We start from the raw sequence: 13,546 nt of genomic DNA on the forward strand, positions 1-13,546 counted from the left end.
AATTGTTCTCTTCAGAACACTTTCTGCTTGAGGGATGTTTCCACTTCATGGGCAGAAAGAAAGAAGGAAGAGAACGAGACAATTCTAGCTGGCAATTCCAGTTGAAGAGTACTAAAGGAAAATCCCAAAAGTTCAAGCACATCAAGGCATCTCACATCTCCTCTTATCACAGTGGATGGATGGTACTGTGCAAAATCACTAGCTAGCTTCAGAATCTCCGTTGATCTGTATTGGGTTCGAGTGACACAGTTTTGGTAGCAAGGAGGGCTACAGTGGTGGCTTCTGTGAGAAGCTGCTAGAAGTCTCCCACATCTCCCAGAGCCAATGCCAGCTGACTATAAGGCAGACCTGCTGCTGGCCAAGGCTGAGCCCATCAGTCACAGTGGCATCACCTGTGCAATAACATATTTAAGGGGAAAAAACCAAAAAGGCAGCAGCTGCAGCTGAAGAGAGGGGTGAGGCTATGCAAGAGAAATAACCATGCAGACACCAAGGCAAGTGAAGAAGGAGGGGGAGGAGAGAGTCCCCTGCAGCCTCTGGTGAAGCCCATGGTGAGGCAGGCTGTGCCCTGCAGCCCTGTCCAGCTGAGGGGAGTGATAGAGCAGGTTTAGTGGGCACCTGGCATCCTGCCATGGTCAACCCACCACATCTATACAGGAAAGAAAATGCAATAAATGCCCGATAAACATGCTAAAACAATAATCATCTGCATAAATATATACAAACCCGCCTTGTAAGTAAGAACTACAATAGCTCCCGATTTAGAAACACCTCTTTATGCTGACACCAACTTTCAAACATATCTCAACCCCTGCAGTGATTAATTTTCAGGGAGGTTTTAAGGAGTAAACATCACTGATGCATGTATCATAAGGGTTCTGGTCATTGTTCCAGCTGTTTCTCAAGACTTTCAGGCCAAACGCTTCCCCTATACTAGAATCTAGGCCTCAGCATTAAAGCAACTGGCAAGTCAACAGAGATGAGAACTTCACTATCTCTTAAGGGGAAATTAATATATAGAATCACATAAATATAAAAATATATGAAAGAAAACATTTCTAGGTGCAACAGTTCTTAGATCCTTTCTCTAGCTGAGTCTCTTCTGCACTTTTTTCAGAAGTAAATGTGAAGGTAGAGGTCACTGATTGAGTGCAGAATGTCTTTCTTGTGGAACATTTGTACATGTCCACACTGGCACAGAGGTGCTGAGCTCCACTAACACACAGCTTCCCAAGACATTCTGACACTCCTGGATAAGGCTACTGAGGATGTTTCTTCATGTAAATCAAGAGATAGGCTGTTTCTCCCCTGTGGAAGCAAAGAAAAAGCAAAACAAAATGTATTTTTGAAGATCTAGGTGGCAAGTAACCTCTCAGGTTTGCTCCTGTTCAGCTTTTTGATGTTTAGGTCAACTGAACTGGCCCTCTCCAGTATTCCTAAGGCAGCATACAAAGCTGACAGCGCTATAGCTTACAGGAGGGATTATTTCTCTCCACAGTTCATTTTATGATACATCAAAGAAAATCATGGAGGAATCGTGACTGACACATCTAACGTCAGTCAGGATATAGAGTCCAAGTGGCAATCATAAGTAACATGACCACTCCTGAAGTCCCATTTGTGACTGACTACTCAGTAATCCTGCAGGCTCCTGGTATAGTCACATACAGTCACATCAGAGTGACCAGTATACAAGGATGCCTTTCTACTCTCCTGCACACCCAGTACATCCCAAGCAATATACAGTTCAAAACGTTTGTTTTCCTTCTCTTTGCTACCCTCATTCCAAACTTCAGAGCAGTATTATGTAAAAACAGAGATATGTCTGCTTACCAGTGGAGGTTGGAATGTCCATAGGTGCATTTAACATCATCCCACGATACCTAGAGAAGAAAAACACACAAGAGGAGGCTGGTAAAAACTAAGAGATGGACATACTGTGATACCAGCACAGCAATTCTCATATGAGAGGTAAGTGGTATTAGGAACTAAACACTTTTTAATAAATTGGTTTATCACTTTTACCCTTCAAGGAAAAAGAGTTCCTTTGCCTCTTATGAACACATACATGTCCTGGTTTCAGCTGGGATACAGTTAATTTTTCTTCTCAGTAGCTAGAATAGTGCTATGTTTTGGATTCAGTGAGAAGAACGCTGATGCTACACTGATGTTTACGGTTGTGGCTAAGAGATCAAGGTCTCTCCAACTCCCCGTGTCCTATCCATGCTCAGGTGTACAAGAAACCAGGAGGGGGCACAGCCAGAGCACCAGATCCAAATTAGCCAACAGAATATTTTGTATCATGTAACAACATGCTCAGTATATAAAGGAGGGTTGACTGGGAAGGAGGGGGTTCTCTCTCGCTTCCAGGATTGCAATTGCAGGACCTTGTTCTTTTCAGGATCGCTAGCCAGGAACAGGCTGGGTATCAGTCAGCAGGTGGCGGGCAATCACACTGTGCATTACCCATCTGTACTTTCTATTATTGTTATTATTTTATTACAATTAATAAACTGGTTTTTGTCTCAACCTACTAGTCTCCCTTCATCCCTCCAATTCTCCCCCATCCCTTAGGTGGGCAGAAGGGTAAGCAAGCATCAAACCATGACAATACATTAAACAGATCTAGAGTACATAAAGTAACATAAGGTATACAGAGAATGGCTGCTTCTGAAAATCGCAAACCAGAACCTGAGACCTTGTTTGGTACAGAAGCTAGAGCTGCTTTGCCTTCAGCTCAGAGTAAGCTGTAGCAGAGGAATGAGGTGCACAAAGCTCTGCAGCTTCAGTTTTCTTTCCTGGCCCTCTTTAATCAGCAGTCAGTCAGATGGAATGAGATCTGGAGGAGTGTCGAGGAAGCTACAAAAGAAATGTGGATTTGTCTCCTCACCTGGCAGACCTCAGAATCATTGAAGCAATACCATTTACATTCTGTGAGACTTCGAATATAGGCACAGTAGTGTCCACAATTAGCTGATCCTGAATGAGCTACAACAGCAAAAAGCTCATACTGCCAGGCAGCCTGTGAAGAACCACAAAGAGTAATGTTCAGCATAGCAATTCTCATTTGCCATAGGCTGAAGAGAAGCAGCAGCCAGAACAGCAAGAATGTGTGTTTTGTAATGAAAAAGGAGAAAGATTAGATTGGCCTTGAGAATCCTGCCTTTTTCAGCCTGACAGCTATGGGCTGGCAGCCTCCCTGGCGATCACAGGAATGTGAAAAAGGCAGTAGGACAGTAAAGGGGCAGCAAGGAGCTACATTGCAGTCAACATTGTACCAGCAAGGTTTTTGTATTGCCACACTTTTCCTTATTATTTCTCAGTAAGGGGAACAGATGCACAGTGTGGCAAATCACTCTCATCTGCCTAGCAAAGCTGTTGTCTCCCTGCTAACCTCAACTCTGTGACAAACACCACTGCATGGGAAACTCCCAGGGATGGAGTTCCCATCTCAGACAAGTGATGATTGCAAAGCAGTAGGTCTGCGCCTCACCAAGGCCATCTTGCCCCAAAGGCTGAACCACAGGACAAAAATTGCCTCTGAGACACCACTGTTTACAATGTCTGGATTTCATCACCCAAACGAACTGTGTTTTCATCTTTTCTTTAGTATATTTAGAAATGGAAGAAAGAAGTTATGCTAAACACTCTCAGAAAAAAAGGGTTTGGGTGGGGTTTTTTGTAAAGCCTGGGTTTTGACCTTATGGCAGAAAGCTCCAGTTCTGGTGCCCTTGGTGATTTAATCTGAGCACAGGAAGTTGAATAATGCCTGAATCAGTTAAAAGCATAGGATGTGAGACAACACCAGGCACAGGTAAAGACCGAGACATAGGTTTTTAAGACAGGTGCTTTGAACTGAGGCGAGTACTGGTGTGATCTCTTAAATTTTTATGAGCTTTGAGCAGAGAGGAGAAGAAAATCTGCCCTTTTTAAACAGGGCATTAAGAGCATCTCACCTTTTCACTGTCATCTGCTTGGCACTGATTTTCTGTCAGGACTGCACTGAAATCAAGGTCTTGTGGGAATGGCAGATAGTGACTAAGCTTGTGAATACAGGCTGATTTTTTGAAGCAGAAGCGCTTTAGGTGTATGGTCAGAGTCTGTGGCAGATGGACTAGCTTCATGCTCTGCAAAGCAATAAATAATACCCTTCAGAACTAAGGAACAAACCCTGGGGAGGTGGGGTAGAAACAGCCATTGCCACCTAGTGAATGTAGCATGGAAAACAGTCAAATGATTGACAGTTCCACCAGACAGCAGATGCCAAACCTTTGTAGCTCATCCACCACACGAGAGACACACACACACATAACAGAGCTGTGATAATCAAGTTTTTCAACTTCAGCATGATCAGCACCCAGCCTTGGGTGTCTCAAGGGCTGCTTCATTTTTCATCTGCTTTCTTAACTGTAGGTTGCTAGCACTAGGTAGGTGAGGAGAGGCAAGCCAACTTCCTTGTGACATGTGGCCACCAGAGGTCTGTGGAGGACGCCAAGCTGATGCTTATTCCTTCCAATACTGCCTTTTGATGCTACTGCTGCTGCCATGGCTGCCACCAAAACACATGGATGCACTGTGGCCTTTGAGGTGGTCCAATGGTGAAAATCTTGTGGAAAGTCCCCCCCAAGCCTTGAGCTGAGGCAGTCTCTTCACATGCACTTGCCTCTTCACAAAACAGCTAATGCATCAGCTGACAGAGAGAAATACTGTAAAAAATGGGGAGCCCAGTGGAGAGCAGGGAAGAAAGAAAATCACCCCACATTATCCTAATTTTATGTGTATGCACAGCTCCAGTAACATATTCTTGTCTACCCCTGGAGCTACGCAGCAGTGTAAAGCCCCACAGTGGAAGCACATCATACACCAACAGCAGCTTTTCCACTAGTACAGAATGTTGCACCCCTTGGTAACTTACACTAAAACCCATGAAAACATTCTTTTGTTGCTAAAACTGCATCTACAGTAGGGAATTTCCTACAGGAAAGATTAATGTGGTTTATACCTATTTGACATTGCTTTGCTGACAAATCTTTGGGTTGCTGATCTCCTCTAAAACTCATATGGTTGAGTCCTTTCCCCACCCTGCCCAGTCCTAAAGGGAGTTCTGGGTATAAAAGACATTTGAGGAAATAATTCTCTCATTACCTGCAAAAAAGGTGTTTTCCTTCCACACTGTTCACAGAAACACATGTTGTGATCAGTCAACTCTTCTGGAAGGAAAAAGTATTGCAGACAGTCCTCCTATGAAGACAGAGAGTTCTTTCAACTGAATTCCTTCAAGATGGATTTCTATTTCTGCTAGTTTCACAGGGTACAAACAAACAGCAAAACCGGCAGCAAATAGAAGGCAAATAGAAAACAGCAAACAGAAGGCATATTTTATTCAAAGGACAAAAGATTGCCTAGCAGCCTAAAAAAGGTACCCCATTTTCCTAGCTGCTGCTGTGATTGCATTAGTTGGAAAAACTAGAGTACCACGGTTTCCACAAAAAAAGATATTGATGTATAAGTGTCTTTTATACCTACTTCAAAGCTTTAGAGGTTTTGAAATAGGTTTCTCAAGGCTGAAACAGTATAAAGTGATCAGAGAATAAATGTGATCCAATGGTCCACTGTAACCTGAAAAATCCACTGTCTATTTGTGGCAGCACCTACACAGCCACCATCACTCCTGTATCTGGCTATCAAAGAGCAGTACTGATTTAACAGTAAAAGAACACCGCACTGGGCAAACGTACAGTGTCTGGCCAGGGATTACAAGTTATCTAGGGCATCTCACTGTGGTATCTAAGGTCTCACAGGTACACATCACTATGTAGTATAAATCTTTGAGTCTTGCAGAGTTTAGTCAAAACACTTTTCAGAAAGGAGATGCAAGGACTTTATTTTACATCACTTAAGTCAAACAAACTTTTGAGAAATTTAGAGCCCCTCAAAACAAAGAAGAAATGTGAATGAGAAAAGATCACGTCAAAGTCCCAAACACCCTGCAGAGATTCTTGCAGAGATTCTACGAGTCTCAGGAGACACCAGTGCTGCATGGAGAAGGGTCCTGCAGTGATCAGAGGGGAACCTTCTTCCTAACGAAACAGTGCTGCACCTGTACTTACCAGAGTCTTCAGCATGTGAGAATTGGAATCCAACATCGGGAGTGGAAGGGTTAACATGCTGCTGTTCCTCTTTGTTTCAAAAGAGCATTTCTGACAGGCCAGATGCTCCTGTACACAGATAGTGTACAAATCACCCAGCTCTTCAACCTGGAAGGGTAAAAAAAGGCCAAAACAAGGTTTATGAATAACACAGCTGAGGTATTTCACTCTGTGGGTGGGGAAAGCTCATGTGGACAGTTACTTCACACAGTGTTACTGCCTCAAGGCTTGAACCCACATCTGACAATGACTTATGTGGATGGGACACTTCCCACTATTTAAAGGAGAACAACTCTTTCACCTCTTCCCCTAGCAGAGCAGAAAGACACAGCCTATAACAAGATCAGACAGTTAAATGCTTTGACACAGAATTTTACTGTTTTGTTTGGAACTGCAACAAGAGCCTATGAAGAAAACTATGACAGTGGGTTGAGGAAGAGTCACTTTTACCTGACACAGCTCTTCTGGGAGAAACTGTCATATACATAGCATGCTAACAGTGACTAATTATAATAAAAGGCATATGGCTGACTTCAAAGAATGGAATAGCTGTGTCAAGACACACCAATAAAAGTTTACAGAAATTTGGGAAAAAAGGAAATGCAAGATAACTTAATTCAGTGTTGCAAAAAGATCAATATTCTTGCTATTAATCAGCTCTCCCATTAGAATGGAGACCCTGGCATGCCCTAAAAGAGGAACAAAAGTTAATTGTGATTCAAAATGTTGAAGCCTATGAAATGAAGACTCTCTCTCAGATGCAGGTTGAAAGATGCGAGGAGAGATCCAAACACAGGATAATTCTAAGAATTTAATTTAGGACAATTGTCAGTGAATGAGATTCTTCTTAAAGAAGCAGAGGAAACCACACATGACAAGGGCCAAATGACCTGGTGTTCATTTCAGTGACCATCCTTACCAGCTCTGGCTTTTTCATCTGCCTCTTTATCAAGTTCCAGAGAGTCAGAAAGAGCTGAGAAGCATCATGCTGCACAAACACTGGACAAACAGAAAACACAACCTTAATCAGTATTATGAACAGCACCAGGCACAGATTTCCCACAGATGGCAAAGAGAAATTTATTGTCCCCCATCAGATCCAGTCTCCTGTTCCTTTGCCACCCTCTGCCAGGAACAGAGCTTAGACTGGACATGAGCTGCAACGTCTCTGTGTGACCTGAGCAGGCAGTGGGAAAAGACAGGAGGGCTTGACCACCCCACTGTACAACACAGTGCAAAAATCATGTTCTTGTCACCAGATGCAGGGCCAAGAGGCTACTCAATACCTACCGGATGATAGGGCTTGGACATCTCATTGAGTTGAGGGATGCATTTATTTGAGTCCTCCTTAGAAACAATACAGAGAGAAATCTGTTCTCTTGTCCACCTTTGTTACTCCATAGACTTGTCTACCTCACCCCCTCTCTAAGGCTATAACACTTACGAGATAAAAATGATAGGGAGGCCTATCCATATGTCTCATCCACAGAATGGTATAAACCCCTTGATCCCTACCCAGGGAAAAAGCAGGCAGTTTCAGCATAGGAAGCCAAGGATGATGTAACATTACACTTTGGCTTTCTACTCTGGCTAAACTGGCATATTAAGAAACCTAAGATGGTGGGACACAGCTCAATGCACAGCTTGCTTAGAATGGCTCAGCAGAGAATTGCTTCAAGATTGAACTTGGTGGGTAGGGGGAAAAATACACATCCTTGAACGCAAAGAATCTAAGTTATCAGCCCATGATGAACTCAAGATTTAGGAACTGGGCAAAAACTACACATATGTTTGCAAAATCTTGGTATTTCTGGACTACCTCTATGCTTGATCATAGGTCAAACAAATTCTGTGGAACAATCCAACACCCTGAGGTGGAAGTGCTTTCAACTTGCCCTGCAAGTCCACACATACTGACTTCAGCTAGGTTCTAGTAAGATTACAGACATCCCTGACTAAATGAAGCTCAGAAAATACACCTTTCCTCATGTCTTACAGCACATCTCTGATCCAGGTAAAGCACCACTTGCTGGGATATAGGACTTCATGAACCACAACTGAATTTTAAAGCAGAAGGACAAGGTAGGAGACTGTGAGGCTTTACAAACTCTCTTTGGGCATCTCTCTAACTGGGAGAAGGCAGAATGCAGAGCCATTCAGTCTCAGAGAGAAATATGATGCAAGCAGAAATATTCGTGTTATCTCATGTTCCTCCTTAATACAGGTCTGGGCTGGCTACCATCTGACCCCTTCAGTGCTGTCCTGTTTGGGTTTCTATATGGGAAAGATCAGGGCATTTGGATATACCCTGTGTATTTGTATATATAAACAGACCCTCAGCATCCCATTGTTACTAGTCACCATGAATTTAACAGTCTCTCTCCTTTGGGATCCTGCCCACATGGGAGGTTAAGCCATCAATTTCTTCTCTCTGCCCTTATAACAAGGAACAGGAAGGATATTGTTTCTATCCTTGAGGATCTGGGTGAACTCAATATCTTTTTCATACAATCCCTTCCCTGTAATAATAGCAGCTGTTTCACTATTACCATGCCAGCACAGCAAGACATATCAAGCTATAAACTGTCCCCCCCCGCCCTGCATAGCCCTTTCCCTCCGGCCAGTATCAGTAGCTGAGTCCTGTAGTAGCCTGATAATCTTCACACCCTTTGGACATCAGCAAGGATATCTGGAAGGAGCTTTCCTTCCCCTCTTCACAATTAAGACACAGCATCTAATTCACAACTGGGAGGCAGCTATAAAGAGCACTACGTCATCGTATACCTAACTCCTCCCATTTCTGAATCTCTGAATGAGATATCAGATTCTGCACTGCTTGTTAGTGCTTGATAATTAACATCCCTGGTCTGCAGACAGAAGTGGGCATGAGGCAGTGCTGCTTACATTTCACTCTGTATTCTGAAAGACAGAAAGCGAGGGCTGTGGGAGAAACAGCTTTCTGCTTGCCACACTGCATTGCCTCCAACAGCAGGAGCATTTGGTATGGGACATCCTTCCTCTTCTGTACAGGACTTGGTGGCACTGTGATCCTATAAAGAGAAGAAGCAACATGAATGGTAACCAAGCAGCACTAGGTAGTTGATACCTGCAACAACACTAACTCTATCAGGTGCTAACCAGGACAGTCAGGGGCCAGAGGCTGTGGATCACAATATGATTATACTTATATGCTTAAAGTTACAAAATTAATAGTGGATATGGTTATACATGACACATCCTTTAGTTATAATGGCCTATGAGTATACCTGGAATAAAATCATATCCTGCTATGGAAAAGAGAGATACAAGTCATAAAGACTCAGTTCAAGACTGCAGCTTACTGGTGTGCAAACAGCACATGAATCAGAAATGACAAACAAGTCAGAACACTGCAACTTCTACATTTGCAGGCCCTAGCCTATATATGACAGACAGAACAAGGCAGAGATGTTGCTGAGTGAACTGAAAGCACCTTGCTAGCACTTTGATGATCCAAGCCTTCAAATGTACATCCCATAAAAAAAAGGAGGGGAGACAACAGAGCAACAATGGATGTATCTATCTCAGGTTAATTCAAACAGGTGGTACCTTCGAAGTATCCCTGTGAAGTGTGTATTCATGAGGAACACTTGGAGCACAGAGTTCAGACAGCAGCTCTGTCCAATGTTGTACAGTCCAATAGCTTCTGTAGGCACAGAAAAAGAGGAAGTGAGGCCTGGAGATAGGTACAAGTGAAGAAAGTGAAAATTATTTGAAAGTGGCAAACTCCTCTTGCATACATTCAGCCATTCAGTGTACAGACTCAGCATCTGGTTCAGACTTGACAAAGCCTTCAATCTATTCTTATGTTGATCAAACAGATAACATTTATTTTTGTTTGGCAACTGACAGGAAAAATCCAAGTAAGCCTGCATTATGATACTTAAATGTCTCCCAGTTCCTCTATTTTCAGTCCTCACATTGCACACCTAAACATAAAATGACAAAAAAAAAAAAAAATCAAAAATCAATCAAAAAAGTCAAAGGCTGCCTGTATGAGGATTTTCATTCAGGCTTTTACACAGCTAGGCCTAATAACAAAACTAAGAGCTACATGTGGGACCACATGCTAACTGTCCACCATACAGCCTTCAAGTTTCCCCCTCAGCCTACCTCTGGTATTCTTTGTTATGATTTCAAAGAAAGAAACTAGCCTGAGAGGAGTGGAAAAAGCAAGTCACAGCTGTTCACAGAAGATGACGTATTCTGTGCTCCAAAGCAGTATAAGTAACCATGGTCAGAAATTAGAATTTTTTCTTCTGGAGTCATCACCAAAGGGAGAGAGGACATGGAACAGAAATTCAGAACAACTCTGAAATGCATACAGTTGGTGGTTAAGGGAAGGCTATAGCTGTAATAGAACAGTATATACATCTGAAATATCAATCACAGCTTTTGAGAGGCCAATCTAGTGATGCAGCAAAATAACTAGGGCCTAGTTCATGGTTTAGCAAATCCAGAAGCAATGCTGTCTGTGTTTGGAAAGAGACAGGGCCAGCATCTAGACCTTTTTGGCTGCAATGGACAATTTGAGGACTTAAAATAGGAAAAAGATCTGAGATCCTCATGTAATACCTTCCCAAAAAATCAAAATGCTTACTTGACAGAGCAAAATGAGAATCATCTGTATATTCCTCAGTGAAAAGGTAAAGAATAGGAGAAAACAAAGCCAAAGGACAGAGAACGGAACAGCAGGCATTAGAAATGGAAGATATGAGAGTGAAGAATAGACAAAGCATTACCATTTTTTAAGTCTGCCACACCAAAGACTGATGTTAGCCTCTGCTCTTCGGCCTTTGGCTCTTTGGCTTCCTCTTTATTACTTTGTATTCCTGCTTCTGTCATCATGGTCTTGCTTAGTGGCAGCTCTAGTTTCTTGCTTCTTTTTTGATGTCCACTTCTTTGTCCCATCAACAATATTGTACAAAGACAGAAGGACTGCAGAGAAACACAAAGATCAGAAAGAGGGCGAGCACCCAGAAACACAGGATTTGTCTTTGTATTTGGCATTTTCATTATAAAAAGCTGGAATGTCAATACAATTAGATTACTGCAACAACATTTGGTATATCTGAATTAACACAGGTATTGTAGGTGTGCAGGCTACTGGCAAGGTAACAAGACATGCAGCTTGATGGCAATTGCACATCCTGTCTTCCTTTTGTGGCTAAATAAATAAATGAACCTTCAGTTCCACAGAAACAGCTCCACCTAGCCAAGGAACTCCAAATATCCCTGTTCAAGAAGACAAGATAAATAATATGATTAATATTGTCCAAATGACGATGTTGCAAAACTCCTCTGTTTAGTAAAAGTAACAATTTGTCACCCAAGTATTCAAAAGGGCAAATTTCGCCTCCTCTAGCTTTTTGAGCTTATAAGCATATGTTTGTTTTCTGTGCTGGGCTCCCCACATTGTTTTTAAGCGCATTAGTCACAGCTCTATTGGGGCACTTTGGACTATGACTTTTAAACACATGTAAGCACCTAAACAGCAGTTTCTTTGTATGCTCCTTCAAGTGATCACAGGAAAAAGTAACTGTTTAAGCAAGAAAACCATTATAATGCCTTGATTTTCAAGGCAGTATGAACAGACCATTAATCTGATAGTCTCTTATGACTCAGCTACTAGGTCTTTAGGTAAGTTTTAAAAAACCACCTAACTAAAGCAAATGAAAAATACACAAGCAAAATAACGTAATAAATATTAAAATGCAGTTACACAAAAATGAAACTTTTTAAAAGCACACCTCCAACGAGGAGGCAGAATCAGAAAGAAAAGGATATGCTTAAGGAAGCATTCACAGGGGGGAACAAAACAAAAAAAAATGCTCAGAAATTATTATTTTACAAATATTATATAGCATGTAAAATGAACCTGAGGACAGGTGCTGAAAGAATGAAAGAAAGCTACCAAGAAAGGGAAATAAGAAAAAAATCCTGGTTTCACCTTCCACAAAAAGAAAACCTTTGCTTTAAAAGCAAGTTATTTTTCAGGTTAACTGTGCCTAATAATGTTAAATATTAAAGTTTCTGAAGATTAAGGCAGGGAAACGGGAAATTATTTTTTCTCCCCCAACTGTTACTTTTAAGCTTAAGTATACGTTTTCCCAATTGTACTTTCGATTCTTCACTTCTGAAGATTACTTTTGAACTCTAAGTGTCATACATCAGTTTCACTAAACATAGTCGAATTTGCTGAAGTTTTATTCAGGGAAAAAAATAAACTCATAGATTCAAGAATATTGCTTTTTATTTCCAAAACCACTGATTAGAACAGCTGCACAGGAAAAGAGAAATTTGATTAGATTTCTTCTTTCACAAAACTGCCTCTTTCCCTGGAAATGATTTAATAAGGCATTCAGGTTTCTGAAATCCCAGCTGGAGCTGGAGCCCATCTTTTTCTTGTACAGGAGTCACTGGGTTTAGTTGCTGTAGTTCAGACAGAAGGTAAGTAATGTACACAGCTCCTGAGGATGCTGAAGGAGACAGAAAGGAGGGGGATAGGCAAAACAGAGGTAGGTGAACAACAGGGATATACTGGGGAAGGGGTGAACTTGCAAGACACAGCTTTTGGCAGGAGGGATAGGATTAAGGATGGGATGAAAGAGCAAGCTCAGGGCTAAAAGGCTTTGGCTGACTTGAGAAATAGGCTGAAAGATATCAGGGCAGGAAGGTGCAGGGGGATACAGATGGGAGGATTTGGGTCTTTGGTTTGATGAAACTCTCCCCCAGGCACTACCAGCAGAACCCCCAGTGCAGGAGCGGGGACATGAACAAACTTCCCAACCCTTGCAGGGAACTGCCTCATTTTGGTTATCAGAAGTATGGCATTACTAAGATTTGCACATGACCTTCCTTTCCCTGAACAAATGTATAAAAAAAAAAATGGTGAGTGAGCACAAGAATTGAGGAGCAGGCTCTCCTCTTGCTCCTGACTTCTCCTTTCTCACTGGAGGAGCAGGGTTGCTTTTCAGTTTCCTTTGCAGGTCAGGGGTAGGACTCAGCACCGCTCCCTCAACGCACATGGCTTGGCCGAGCCAAGTGACCACGCTAGCGCGAGGCAGAGAAAAGACAGCAGTGATACCCTCTCGTACCCTAACCATCTAGTCCTCTTTCTCACCCTCCCTCAGCCAGCCCAGCAACCCTCCTTTCACCTTGGCCAGCTCCACAGCCTAACTGCCCTCCCAAGACACTCTCACGACAAACCCCCAAGAGTCCCTTCACACCCCCGTACCACAGCCCTCGAGACCCCCCTCTGCCTAAGGAGGACCCCCCACCTCTTCCCCTTGTCAGCCCTTCCCCTCAGGGGTACCTCGAGGAGCAGGCAGCCAGGGGGGTGGTGCTGGGGTGGGAGG

At 42.7% G+C, this 13,546-nt stretch overlaps 1 protein-coding gene across 2 annotated transcripts; it reads right to left on the reverse strand.

Moving 5' to 3' along the window:
- Positions 1-515: 515 nt before the first annotated feature.
- Positions 516-11,122, reverse strand: USP18 (ubiquitin specific peptidase 18). 2 transcript variants are annotated; one of them, XM_026867926.1, is made up of 10 exons: positions 10,931-11,122; positions 9,738-9,834; positions 9,054-9,199; positions 7,069-7,148; positions 6,111-6,257; positions 5,146-5,241; positions 3,957-4,127; positions 2,891-3,022; positions 1,834-1,883; positions 516-1,308 (listed from the first exon to the last, which is right to left on the reverse strand). In XM_026867926.1, exons 1-10 carry the CDS (start codon positions 11,097-11,099, stop codon positions 1,260-1,262), a joined length of 1,137 nt encoding a protein of 378 aa, XP_026723727.1. In that variant the 5' UTR covers positions 11,100-11,122; the 3' UTR covers positions 516-1,259. The 2 variants fall into 2 exon arrangements, with proteins under 2 accessions (XP_026723727.1, XP_026723726.1); XM_026867925.1 differs by having other exon boundaries at positions 9,738-9,864; positions 10,931-11,118.
- Between the last annotated feature and the right edge of the window lie 2,424 nt (positions 11,123-13,546).

Source organism: Athene cunicularia (genome assembly GCF_003259725.1).
Source record: "Athene cunicularia isolate RWA chromosome 1 unlocalized genomic scaffold, athCun1 chr1_part2, whole genome shotgun sequence".
Taxonomy (NCBI): Eukaryota; Metazoa; Chordata; class Aves; order Strigiformes; family Strigidae; genus Athene; species Athene cunicularia.